This window comes from Triticum dicoccoides, chromosome 7A (genome assembly GCF_002162155.2).
Source record: "Triticum dicoccoides isolate Atlit2015 ecotype Zavitan chromosome 7A, WEW_v2.0, whole genome shotgun sequence".
NCBI lineage: Eukaryota > Viridiplantae > Streptophyta > Magnoliopsida > Poales > Poaceae > Triticum > Triticum dicoccoides.
Genome location: NC_041392.1, coordinates 212680978 through 212692913, shown reverse-complemented (window position 1 = coordinate 212692913; position 11936 = coordinate 212680978). Strand labels below are relative to the sequence as shown.

The 11936-nt window shown below is 49.4% G+C and overlaps 1 protein-coding gene across 1 annotated transcript; it reads left to right on the top strand.

The window, feature by feature from the left end:
• The first annotated feature begins 6795 nt into the window (after positions 1-6795).
• Positions 6796-10918, top strand: LOC119328133 (proline-rich receptor-like protein kinase PERK8). Its single transcript, XM_037601157.1, has 8 exons — positions 6796-6999; positions 7897-9348; positions 9440-9526; positions 9627-9697; positions 9808-9884; positions 9984-10131; positions 10224-10385; positions 10500-10918. Exons 2-8 carry the CDS (start codon positions 7908-7910, stop codon positions 10698-10700), a joined length of 2187 nt encoding a protein of 728 aa, XP_037457054.1. The 5' UTR covers positions 6796-6999; positions 7897-7907; the 3' UTR covers positions 10701-10918.
• The last annotated feature ends 1018 nt before the right edge of the window (positions 10919-11936 follow it).

Sequence of the window (11936 nt, the reverse complement as noted above, 5' to 3'; positions counted from 1 at the left end):
TTTTGGATCAAAAAAAGCTGGCGGTGGAAGAACTATGATGAACTACGAAGAACACGCATGAGCTTGGAAACCCTAATGCAGATCTGAGAAACAAAGGAAAGAAAACTTACGGTTGCAGGTCTACTACGGAGGTCGCCGCGGTTTCTCTGATCGGTTCAGGTTGATGCGGCGGCCAAGGTCGACGGAGACGGAGATGAGGCGCGGCGGCGGCAGAGCTCGAGCAGCAGAGGGTTTGCGCGAGGAAGAAGACAGAGCAAGAGAGGAGAATGAGAAGGCCGAGGCGTGCCTATTTATAAGGAAAAGATGTGAACAGACGGGCACGGAGATCAAGAAAGAACCGAATAAATGGTTATCCAGCTATACAGGCGCCTCAATTCTTGGGAAACATTGAAGATAAAATATTCGTTGCAAGATGACGTCATGAAAGTTTTTTGCATTTTCAAGAGGTGACGTCACGGCGGGTTACAAGAAAATTTCAGCGAGAATAAGAAGATGGATTTTTGTCTAAGTATTGAAGATTGACAAAGAACGAAGTTCAAAGTCAACCTGGGGCCTAATGTTGGAGATATTACTATCAGTTATGACCCACCCAGGAGGGGCCGGGTCAGCCCCAATGGCGGGTTACACAAGAAGCCCAGCAAACATTCAACATTATAGTTTATTAAGTCTTATAGAAGGCCCAAAGGCCTGAAGGCGGTTTAAGGCACGATATTGTGAACTACCGTATGTAAAGAAAGACTTGTAAAGAAAGGCATGTAAAGGAAGTCACCGAGCCGGACACGATTATGAGTCGGCCGGGACTCTGTAGGCCACCTAGCGTCAACCCATGTATATAAGGGGACGACCCGGTTGCGGCTTAGGGCAAGAAACAACAAGTCGAGAACCAAGCCGGCGAGTTGAGCCTCTTGGTGATCGAAACCCCAGCAATAACAATCCCAACTAGACGTAGGCTTTTACCTTCATCGTAAGGGGCCGAACTAGTATAAAACTCTCTCGTGTCCTTTGTCCCGATTAACCCCTTTAAGCTTCCTAGTGCGATGGCCCTACGACTAAGTCCTTGCTCTAGGACATCTGCCGTGAAAGTTGAAAAGGTTTGAGAACATCAAAAGTATGAAACAATTCCTTGGCTTGTCATCGGGGTTGTGCATGGTTTGAATACTTTGTGTGATGAAGATGGATCATAGCCAGACTATATGATTTTGTAGGGATAACTTTCTTTGGCCATGTTATTTTGAGAAGACATGATTGCTTTATTAGTATGCTTGAAGTATTATCGTTTTATGTCAATATTAAACTTTTGTTTTGAATCTTATGGATATGAACATTCATGCCACAATAAAGAAGATTACATTGATAAATATGTTAGGTAGCATTTCACATCAAAAATTCTGTTTTTATCATTTACCTACTCGAGGACGAGCAGGAATTAAGCTTGGGGATGCTTGATACGTCTCCAACGTATCTATAATTTTTTATTGTTCCATGCTATCATATTATCCATCTTGGATGGTTTATATGCATTTATATGATATTTTATATTATTTTTGGGACTAACCTATTAACCTAGAGCCTAGTGCCAGTTTCTGTTTTTCCTAGTTTTTGAGTTTCGCACAAAAGGAATATCAAACGGAGTCCAAATGAGCTGAAAATTTACGGAGATTTATTATGGACTAGAAGAAGCCCACGAAGCATCAGAGTTGGACCAGAAGCTTCACGAGGAAGCGGCAAGAGTGGAAGGCGCGCCCACCCCCCTAGGGCGCCCCTTGTCTTGCCGCTGCCTCGTGGACCCCCCTGACGTGAAACCGGCGCCAAAAATTCCTATAAATCACGAAACCCCCAGAAAGAAACCTAGATCAGAAGTTCTGCCGCCGCAAGCCTTTGTAGCCATGAAAAACCAATCGGGATCCCGTTCTGGCACCCTGCCGGAGGGGGAAACCATCACTGATGGCCATCTTCATCATCCTGGCGGTCTCCATGACGAGGAGGGAGTAGTTCACCCTTGGGGCTGAGGGTATGTACCAGTAGCTATGTGTTTGATCTCTCTCTCTCTCTCTCTCTCTCTCTCTCTCTCTCTCTTGTGTTCTTGATTTGGCACGATCTTGATGTACTGCGAGCTTTGTTACTATAGTTGGACCATATGGTGTTTCTTCCCCTCTATCTTCTTGTGATGAATTGAGTATTACCTTTGAGGTTTCACTATTATCGGATTGAATACTATTATGGATTTGAGAACACTTGATGTATGTCTTGGATGGGATACCTGTGGTAACAATGGGGTGTTCTATTGATTCACTTTATGTATATTTTGGCACTCAACTCGCAGATTCCCGAGGTGACATTGGGGTAATCTATGCATAGGGGTTGATGGTTTTCGTCCTTGTTTCTCTGGTAGGAATCTTGGGGAACCCTTTGAGGTTCTTTGTGTTGGATTGAATATGATGAATTTGAAGTTGTTTGATGCATATCGTATAATTGACCCATGGAAACTTGTGGTGACATTGGAGTATCTAGGTGACATTAGGGTGGATTGATGTGTGTCATATGGTGTTATTTTACTACGAACTCTAGGTCTATTTGTGACACTTATAGGAATAGCTCAATGGATTGATCGGAAAGAATAACTTTGAGGTGGTTTCATACCCTACAAGCAATTTCATCTTATGTTCTCCGCGATAGGAACTTTGGAGTGACTTTTGTTGCACATTGAGGGATTTCCATATCATTTAATTATGTTATCATTGTTGAGAGAACTTGCACTAGTGAAAGTATGAACCCTAGGCCTTGTTTCCAAGCATTGCAATACCGTTTTCGCTCACTTTTGCTACTAGCTACCTTGTTGTTTTTATATTTTCAGATTACAAAAAACTATATCTACAATCCATGTTACACTTGTATCACCATCTCTTCGCCGAACTAGTGCACCTATACAATTTGCCATTGTATTGGGTGTGTTGGGGACACAAGAGACTCTTTGTTATTTGGTTGCAGGGTTGTCTGAGAGAGACCATCTTCATCCTACACCTCCCACGGATTGATAAACCTTAGGTCATCCACTTGAGGGAAATTTGCTACTGTCCTACAAAACTATGCGCTTGGAGGCCCAACACGAGTATACAAGAAGAAGGTTGTGTAGTAGACATCAGTGATTGGCTGGGTTGGCGTGCAAAACGATGTTGCTGAACGCGAAGAGCTGCCATGAACAAAGATGTCCCCGGTGTGAATGCCATCTTCGATGATCAGGCAAGCCATCGATCCTTCGATGGTCTCACAACGGAACTCTCAATGAAAGCACCAATGTCGGTGTCAAAACTGATAGATCTTGGGTAGGGGGTCCCGACCTATGGATCTTGGATCAATGGGGAACATGGGACAAAGGAGACGATATTTACCCAGGTTCGGGCCCTCTTGAAGAGGTAAAACCCTACATCCTGCTTGATTATATTGAAGTGTACATGATGATTACAGAGTCGATCTACCATGAGATCAGACAAACTAAACCCTAGGTGAGTATGATGATGGTTCTTCTTCTAGACTCTATGGACTAAACCCCTTGGTTTATATAGACATCAGGGGTACTAGGGTTACACACGGTCGGTTACAATAAGGAGATAAACATGTCAATTTCCCTATCTTGACTTGGAGGACACAACAAGGCTTCAAAGGTTTCTTGTCCGGACACGGAGCCGCCTTATAGCTCGACCTTCTAATAGTTGTAGAGCAGCCCACCTGTCCGGCCCATAAGTAATAGGCTGGCATCCCGAGGGCCCCTTAGTCCAGGACTCCCTCACCCACCACGTGTGTGATGACAGGACGGAGCCCAGAAGAATAGATAGGTGTCTATAGATCATCTTGGTCCCCAAGTCTAAGTTGGCAATGTGCTAGATCACATCTCCCTATTTGTATAACCCTAGCTCCCACCCTGTATATAAGGGGGGCTTGGAGGGTCTCTATCCCATCCATTATCATAGATTAGACTCTCGGTAGCACTTCATACGCATCACTGTAATCCCTCGCATGAGGTATACCCACCATGAATAACGATAACAAGTAGGATGTACGGTATTACCCTTCACTGGAGGCCCAACCTTGGGTGAAAACCTTGTGTGACCTCCTATATAAGACTTCAAGCCACTCTAGGTACCCTACAAAGGGTAATGATGGGATCATGCACCGTCAGTCGTCATATTGATGGTCGCTAAATGGTTAGCATCCACCAGAAAGAATAGGAAGCATTCATGATCTCAAGTTGGTCATGCGGGACAGAATTGGGGGCCACAACCGGCTGATGAGAGACTACTTTTTGTCGGGTTGTATCTTCCCACTATATATGTTTTAACAACACTTTCTCATGACCAAACGGTTGTTCCGTCGAATTGCCGACGACATAGAGGTTGTGGAACCTTTCTTCCAGCAACGGAGAAATGTTGTTGGTCTCTTGGATTTTCTAATTTTCAGAAGGCGATCGCAGCAATCCAGATGCTTGCATATGGCTCCCTTGTAGATTCAACGGACGACACTCCCTGAATGGACAAAGATACAATCATCAAGTGCATGGTAGTATTCGCTGATACTATGGTGAAGGTTTACGGAGAGGAGTATCAGGCAACCCAAAGTAGCCGTTGTCACTCCACATGGGTGTGAGTCAATCTGTAACATCCAACTCGTTGTAGCCACTACTCCGGTGGCAGATATCGATGAAGAGCCATTGGTGTGACCTTTCTCCGTGTGAAGGTTTTCGGTCTGAAATCATGCCTGCATGTGTCTGACGTGGTGGTGCCTGGAAAATGTTGGCGCCATCGACGAGTGCCCACAGCGCCACACACGACCACACGCAATCAACGTCGTCATGCATGCAGATGCGTCGCCACGCATCCAAAAGTCTCGTCTTGTCTTGTCCTGTGACCCTTGATATCCATGTCGTTGACATCAAGGGTCACCACCCCTGCTACAGTGACTAATGGTCATCGTCGCCGCCCTGTCATGCCCCTGATGGATCCGAACACCGTTGCATGTGTCTCTAGGTCCAACGGAGGTCGCCGCTGCCGTGACTCCCAACCATTCACATGCATCAATATCAGTGTCGTGGTCTCGCTGGTCGTTGCTAGTCAACCCAGCGCATCCAAGAACGGCGTCTCCAGGAACACCATCGTCGCCGTCGCGCACGGTAGGGTGCCCCCTATGGCGAAGGGCGAAGGCGAAGCCAAGCACCCTATGGTCGTTGTGCCGGCCTGCAGATCAAGAACGTCAGTGCCAGTGATGCGCCATCGCACAATGCTAACATGCCGCCTCAGGTCGGCCAACCGTCGGCGTTCGTAGATGGGGCCATGCGCTCTCCATCTGTGGGCCACGTAGCATTTGCCGGCGGTAACAAGGACGAGGAGGGAGGTGAGGAAGAGGGACATGTGGCCTGGCTCGCGCCGTCGCGAGGAACCAAGGAGGCGTTTGGTTACCAACATCGTTTTTTAGCACTTTGCATACTTGTCTCACTTGAGTCTGGTTGAGCTAATGCAGGCAAAAAACATTATATCTGCACTTAGTTTGATTACCTGCATATGGGCTGCCTGCATTAGGGGAGCATTTTTTGCCTGTCGTTTGGTTGTGTGCATTGGCTTGGCAAATACAAGTGCTCGGTGTTTGGTTGCATACATGCCATGTGATTAAGAGTTAAAACCTGCACATTACACACCGAGTTATAGTAGAGTTCTTGGCAGTGTGCTCGCGATGGCGTCGTCAGTGTAGGCCGAGGACAAGGTGGCCGAGAGGAACGACGCCGTCGAGGGCGCCGAGCACAACATGGCGTCCACCCGACAAGATTGACAACTACACATAACACTACGCCATGGTGCCGAAGCGGATAAAGATGAAGGAGAAATGCAGTTTGGCAGTAGCTTGTGATCAAGATTTATACTACTTGAGCTCATAGATCAACACAAGTCAAGAACTTATATTAGCGTCACGGTATACTCCTACCATTCACTAGTGCAGCAACCTGCTATACAAACGGTTTGTAACCCCTTTTCGCGACGGTATTTTAAACCGTCGGCCTGCCTGTGTGCGAGGGGGTGGTCCTTCCCACACGTCCCAGAAACCGCCGGGATAGGTCCTCCGGTCACACATGCGGAGCAAAAAGTGCTCGTGTGTGATCGGGCAAGCTATCACATACAATTATACATGCTCAATTGTTTTCGTTCGTATGTACGTCCCACACAGTGAATCCCACACAAAAATTTCCATTTTTGTGCACATCACACAGTGAATCCCAGACAAACGTTTCCTTTCGTACGTACATCACACACGATTTCCTCCATCACATCGTCTGTGATAGGGTTACCATTACAAACGATATTAATAATTTTATTGTTTTGTGTTACTGGCGCTCGTTTCTTCTCTCTCGAAAAAAAAAAGAGAAAATGGAGACGCTTCCGTCTGACCTATTACGTATTTCGAGCGGGAATGCTTTCTTTCTGTCCGGTGTGCGAGAGAGTAGCAGTAGTAGACGTACTCATGCAGCATGCGCCACCAATAATAGCCCTCCCCTCCCGCCACCGACCGATCTGCAGGAGTCGACAATGGCAGGGCCGCGACTACTACTCGCTCCCTCCTCTCCCCCCATGCATACTTTAACCAAGCCTGAATTATTATTATATGCATGTCCACATACATGTAAACTCTGGTCGTCGGACGTGTTCCAGCACAGCGATTCCGGAGAGTCGTCGCAGCCACGTTCTCTCAAGCCCCAACGGCAAAAGGGAGATGATCATGGTAGACGGCAACATGTATGCCCCGCCATTTCATTTCCCGGAGGCCTCTGCTCTGCTCTGCTTCCCCCTCTTCCTCCCCGGCTGATTTCCGTTCTCGTCCCGATGCAGCGGCATGGGAGCTGAGGCTGCATTGCTCGGCCGATCGGTTCGCCTCAGCCTCAGCCTCAGGCGGCGGCCCTGCGTGGTTCGGGCCTTGCTCTGATCCGTCGAGGCGTCCGCTATCTTTTGTGATCCTGAGGTACCGTCCGTGGATCGTTACTATGATCTTCTTCCTTCTCATGCCTGTGAATCGATTGTTCAGAACCACTACTGTCTGCTCTTTTCTTATGGTGATGCCTTTTCATGTTTGCATGGAATGACTTGTTTTATAGTAGTATTTCTTTTCCTGGGGATTATTTTGTTCCTTGTTAGTAGTATTCCTTTTTCTTTTCTTTTTTAGGATATTGTTAGTAGTATTCTGTAGCATATGCTCATGTTCTGAAGAAAACGAAGTTTCCACGTAATTAGTTGGTCCTCTTAGCGATCGAGCTGGAAGAATCTTGTACCGTACTTCCCAGTTGGTTGTTGCAAGCTAGCAGAACATGTGTTGGAAGTGGAACAAGTGCATCATCTTTTTGCTGAAATCCTACATTCAAGTCAACCGTTTTGGATTTTGTCGGTGGGATATGAATATGATGGAGTGGAGGCCCATGATCTAATCTAATTCTAATACACCATGCCCTTCTCCCGTTTCTATTTTTTAAAATTTTCAGCCAAGAGGTCATCTTAAACTGGACTAGGATTTCCTACCATGGCCTGAATATCCACGTCAGATTTTTAGGCATGGCAAATCGACCGTTTTCCATAACAAATTATGTTTGCTGAGTATGGCAAATTTAGTTCGTAATAATGTGTCTTGAACTCTAGATCAAGAGAAAATACTGCACAAACTAGTGGGGTCACCTTATATCCTTGGCCTGAAGAATTTATTTGGAACCTAGCATTAGGCTTCAGCAATTTTGCATGATGTGGCTTCAGACCTTTTCCTTTTCTTTTTGGAAGAATGTTTTTGTATGTGATGAATACTGTTTATATTCTCATTTGAAGACATGGTGCATTTGTTCTGAACTTCTGACCGTTTCCCTCCTTTTTACAGCGCTGCACACAATGAGAACTCTGCTCCAAGCTAAAGGCGGTGGTCGCGGTGCCGGTGCCGGTGCCGCCGACGCGGCAGCCGATGCAGTAGACACCGTGACAGGTACCACGCCGCCGCCCTCCTCCACCGACGATTCGCCGCCGCCTCCTGCTTCCGACCCTCCTCCTTCACCCTCGTCGTCCTCTTCTCCACCGCCGCCTTCCCCGTCATCTCCCTCGGACCCACCGCCGTCTCCGTCTTCGCCCCCGCCATCACCGCCACTCGCGCCGCCTCCTTCGCCCGCGGCGTCTTCTCCCCCTCCGCCGGAGGTATCGCCGCCTCCTCCGCCGGTGGCATCCCCGCCGCCTCCACCTGATGCATTCCCTCCTCCGCCACCCTCCCCGGTCTCTGCTGCCCCGCCCCCGGCAGACGCCGCACCGCCCCCGCCTGATAATGCCCCGCCGCCACCGGATAACGCGGCCGCGCCCCCGCCTTCTCCCACTCAGGCGGCGCCGCCAACGCAGTCGCAGGCCAAGCCGCCTTCTTCCAAAGCGTCGCCTCCGCCTGCCGCCGAGGAGCCAACGGCGTCTCCGGTGGTGGACGCCACGCCGCCACCGAAGCAACCCGCCGTGGATTATGCGCCGCCTCCGTCGGCGCGGACGAGCTCATCTGCCACGGCGCACTCACCTCCTGCCTCAGCGGTAACACCGCCCACGGCTGATAGAAGCGTGACGGCACCGGCACCGCCAAGCACCGGTGGCGGCATGAGCTCCGGCGCCACGGCGGGCGTGGCAGTCGTGGCCGTGATCGCCTTCCTCTGCTTCGCGGGCGTGTTCGTCTGCCTGACGAAGCGGCGGAAGCGGAAGTACTCGGACCAGTACTACCCGGGCTTCGCCGCGCCGCCGTACACGCCGCAGCACATGTCCGGCGAGGCGCCGTTCCTACGGGTGCCGTCCGCGCCGGGGTCGGGGAACTTCAGCCAGCCGGGAATGTCGGCGATGATGAGCCAGTCGTACGGGAACCAGCAGCAGCAGCAGCAGCAGCAGTACCAGTACCAGCAGCAGCCGCCGCCGCCGCAGTTCGCGTCGGCGAACTACAGCAGCACGATGGGGAGCCAGGGGCCGGCTCGGAGCATGGCGACGTCGGGCGACCTCAGCGTGGGCAACAGCAAGTCGTTCTCGTTCGACGAGCTGTACGAGATCACGGGCGGGTTCTCGCGCGACAAGCTGCTCGGGGAGGGCGGGTTCGGGTGCGTGTTCAAGGGCACGCTCGGCGACGGCCGGGAGGTGGCCGTGAAGCAGCTCAAGGGCGGCGGCGGGCAGGGGGAGCGCGAGTTCCAGGCGGAGGTGGAGATCATCAGCCGCGTCCACCACCGCCACCTCGTCTCCCTCGTCGGCTACTGCATCTCCGAGGACCACCGCCTCCTCGTCTACGACTTCGTCGCCAACGACACCATGCACCACAACCTCCACGGTAGGACACACACCACCACGATCTCCACTTCACCTACCAACTTCTTGAACGGCAATGGCTTACTGGTGCGTCTAAATTGCTCTGCTTGCAGGGAGGGGGAGGCCGGTGATGGACTGGCCGACGAGGGTGAAGATCGCGGCGGGATCGGCGCGCGGGTTGGCATACCTGCACGAGGATTGTAAGCTGCTTAACTTTGCTCCTACGGAGTACTCTGTTGGTGTGTGTTGGGTTGAAATTTACAGCTGAATTTCTCATTGCTCTCGGTTGTTGTACAATAGGTCATCCAAGGATCATCCACAGGGACATCAAGTCATCCAACATCCTGCTCGATGACAACTTCGAAGCTCAGGTTCTGCACTTCTTACACTGCAAAGCTGAACTGCCGTGATCTCTCTGAATAAATGGATGGTAATGTTCAGTTACTGACGAAACCTGAATGCCGTGTTCATCGTAATCCAGGTCGCGGATTTCGGGCTCGCCAGGCTCGCGGAGAACGACGTGACGCACGTCTCCACGCGCGTGATGGGCACATTCGGGTAAGTAAATCATCTTTGCAGACTCATTCATCTCGGCACGTCGACAGAAAACGAGGAAACATTGTCAAAACTCTGTTTGCGCTGACTGAAAACGAACAGGTACTTGGCGCCGGAGTACGCTTCGACGGGGAAGCTGACGGAGAAATCGGACGTGTTCTCCTTCGGCGTGGTGCTGCTGGAGCTCATCACCGGGCGGAAGCCCGTCGACTCGTCCCGCCCCCTCGGCGACGAGAGCCTCGTGGAGTGGGTAAGAAAGACCACCAGCAGCAGCAGCACTGACTGCAATGCAATGCCACTGTATCCGTCACTGACAGCGTGCTGCTCGTGCCATTGTCGCAGTCGAGGCCGCTGCTGAACCGCGCGATCGACGAGCAGGAGTTCGAGGAGCTGGTGGACCCGCGCCTCGACGGCAACTACGACGACGTCGAGATGTTCCGCGTCATCGAGGCGGCGGCGGCGTGCATCCGGCACTCGGCCGCGAGGAGGCCCAAGATGGGGCAGGTACGTAGTACGTGCGGGCGAGGAAGAAGAACCACCTCCAAACTAACTAACCTTCGATGGAGCCTGGCAACGTCTCGCCATTGATTGACTGCTTCGTCGTGGGCTGTGTTGCAGGTCGTTAGGATCCTGGACAGCCTGACCCTGAACGACGTGGACCTGACCAACGGCGTGCAGCCCGGGAAGAGCCAGATGTTCAACGCCGCCAACACGGCGGACATCAGGCAGTTCCAGCGGATGGCGTTCGGCAGCCAGGACTTCAGCTCCTCCGAGTACACCCAGTCCAAGGCCAGCCTGAGCGGCAGGAGGGATCTGTAGCCACGCGAGAAGAAAAGGATCCATGAGAGCTTGCTTCCGACGATTTTGTTTCTGTTCATCTCTTGATTCCTTTTTATTATTTTTTACAGTGAATTTGTATTTGCTGTCTTACTGTATGTTTGTGCCTTTGATGTGTACATTAACAGGGGTATATGCCCACAGGGTTATGTATTTTTAGCTATTCTGAAGAGATATAAATTGTTTTTCTCATCTGCTCACGGAACTAAAAACTAAGGCCTCGGATGAACAGTAAATTCCGAAAAAATACTACTCCCTTCGAAAGTTGTACTAGAGTTGTGACAATTAATTTGGATGCGAAGGGAATATTTTTTTTGAAAAAGATCTGATTTTTTTACAAATAAACATTGAGTTGTTTTATACACCCATGCAAAATTTTGCAATGAAATCACATTTGTGAAAGTGTGGACAAAAAAAAACAAAATCGATGCTTCAAAATAATCTTTTTAGAGCATCGATTTTTTCCCACATCTCCACAAATGTGATTTCATCCGAAAAATTTGCACGCATGTACAAAAAACATCAATGCTTCTTGCCCTCAAAAGGATACTTTTTATTTTTTTTACTATTTATTCCGACTTTACTGTTCATCCGAGCTCCAGTGAGCTCGAATTCACAGACTCCATGTCCCTGTGAATATTATTGTTGTACGCCCTTATGCACAAGCCATGTCATTTGAAATCACTAAATTCTTAAAAGATGAGGGAGGCGTTGAAATGGAATCAACAGGCCGAAGTAAGACATCTTCTGGAGGGCACACAACATGTTTATGGATTTGCTAATTTTTATCGTCTTGCCAATGGTAAACATATCAAATAACACATCCTTCAACTCGAATAACACGGGGAGATCAAGCTCAAAGTGCTCGCCGGGTTTTGGCACCACTATCTATATCTCCCAAGTTACCAAGGTATTCAATGAGAAAGAGGCCATTTCTATGAGGAAAAGAACGTTCTTACGCATGTGGCATCATGTAATCTTGTTTCTTTTCAGCCAATTTAGTCTTGTTCCGGTCATGGTGGTCCTTGTACTTGCGTGTGTGCATTGTTGGATCTACTAACCTGCAAAAAAAAGATTGCATTCATAATTCGATGAAGAGGCATGATGACCTTAGACATTCACCAAGAAAGAGGTAAGAGATGCAGTTTCCCAAAGGGAAGATAACAGGACACTACACATTGATGGCTTCTCTATAAAATATCTTCCATTTTTTGGAGC

Bases quoted from the DNA above. Each gene is read 5' to 3' on its own strand.
- LOC119328133 (XM_037601157.1), top strand. From the start codon at position 7,908: ATGAGAACTCTGCTCCAAGCTAAAGGCGGTGGTCGCGGTGCCGGTGCC. The intron at 9,349-9,439 runs GTAGGACACACA...CTCTGCTTGCAG, and splicing joins CATGCACCACAACCTCCACG to GGAGGGGGAGGCCGGTGATG. The intron at 9,885-9,983 runs GTAAGTAAATCA...GAAAACGAACAG, and splicing joins CGCGTGATGGGCACATTCGG to GTACTTGGCGCCGGAGTACG.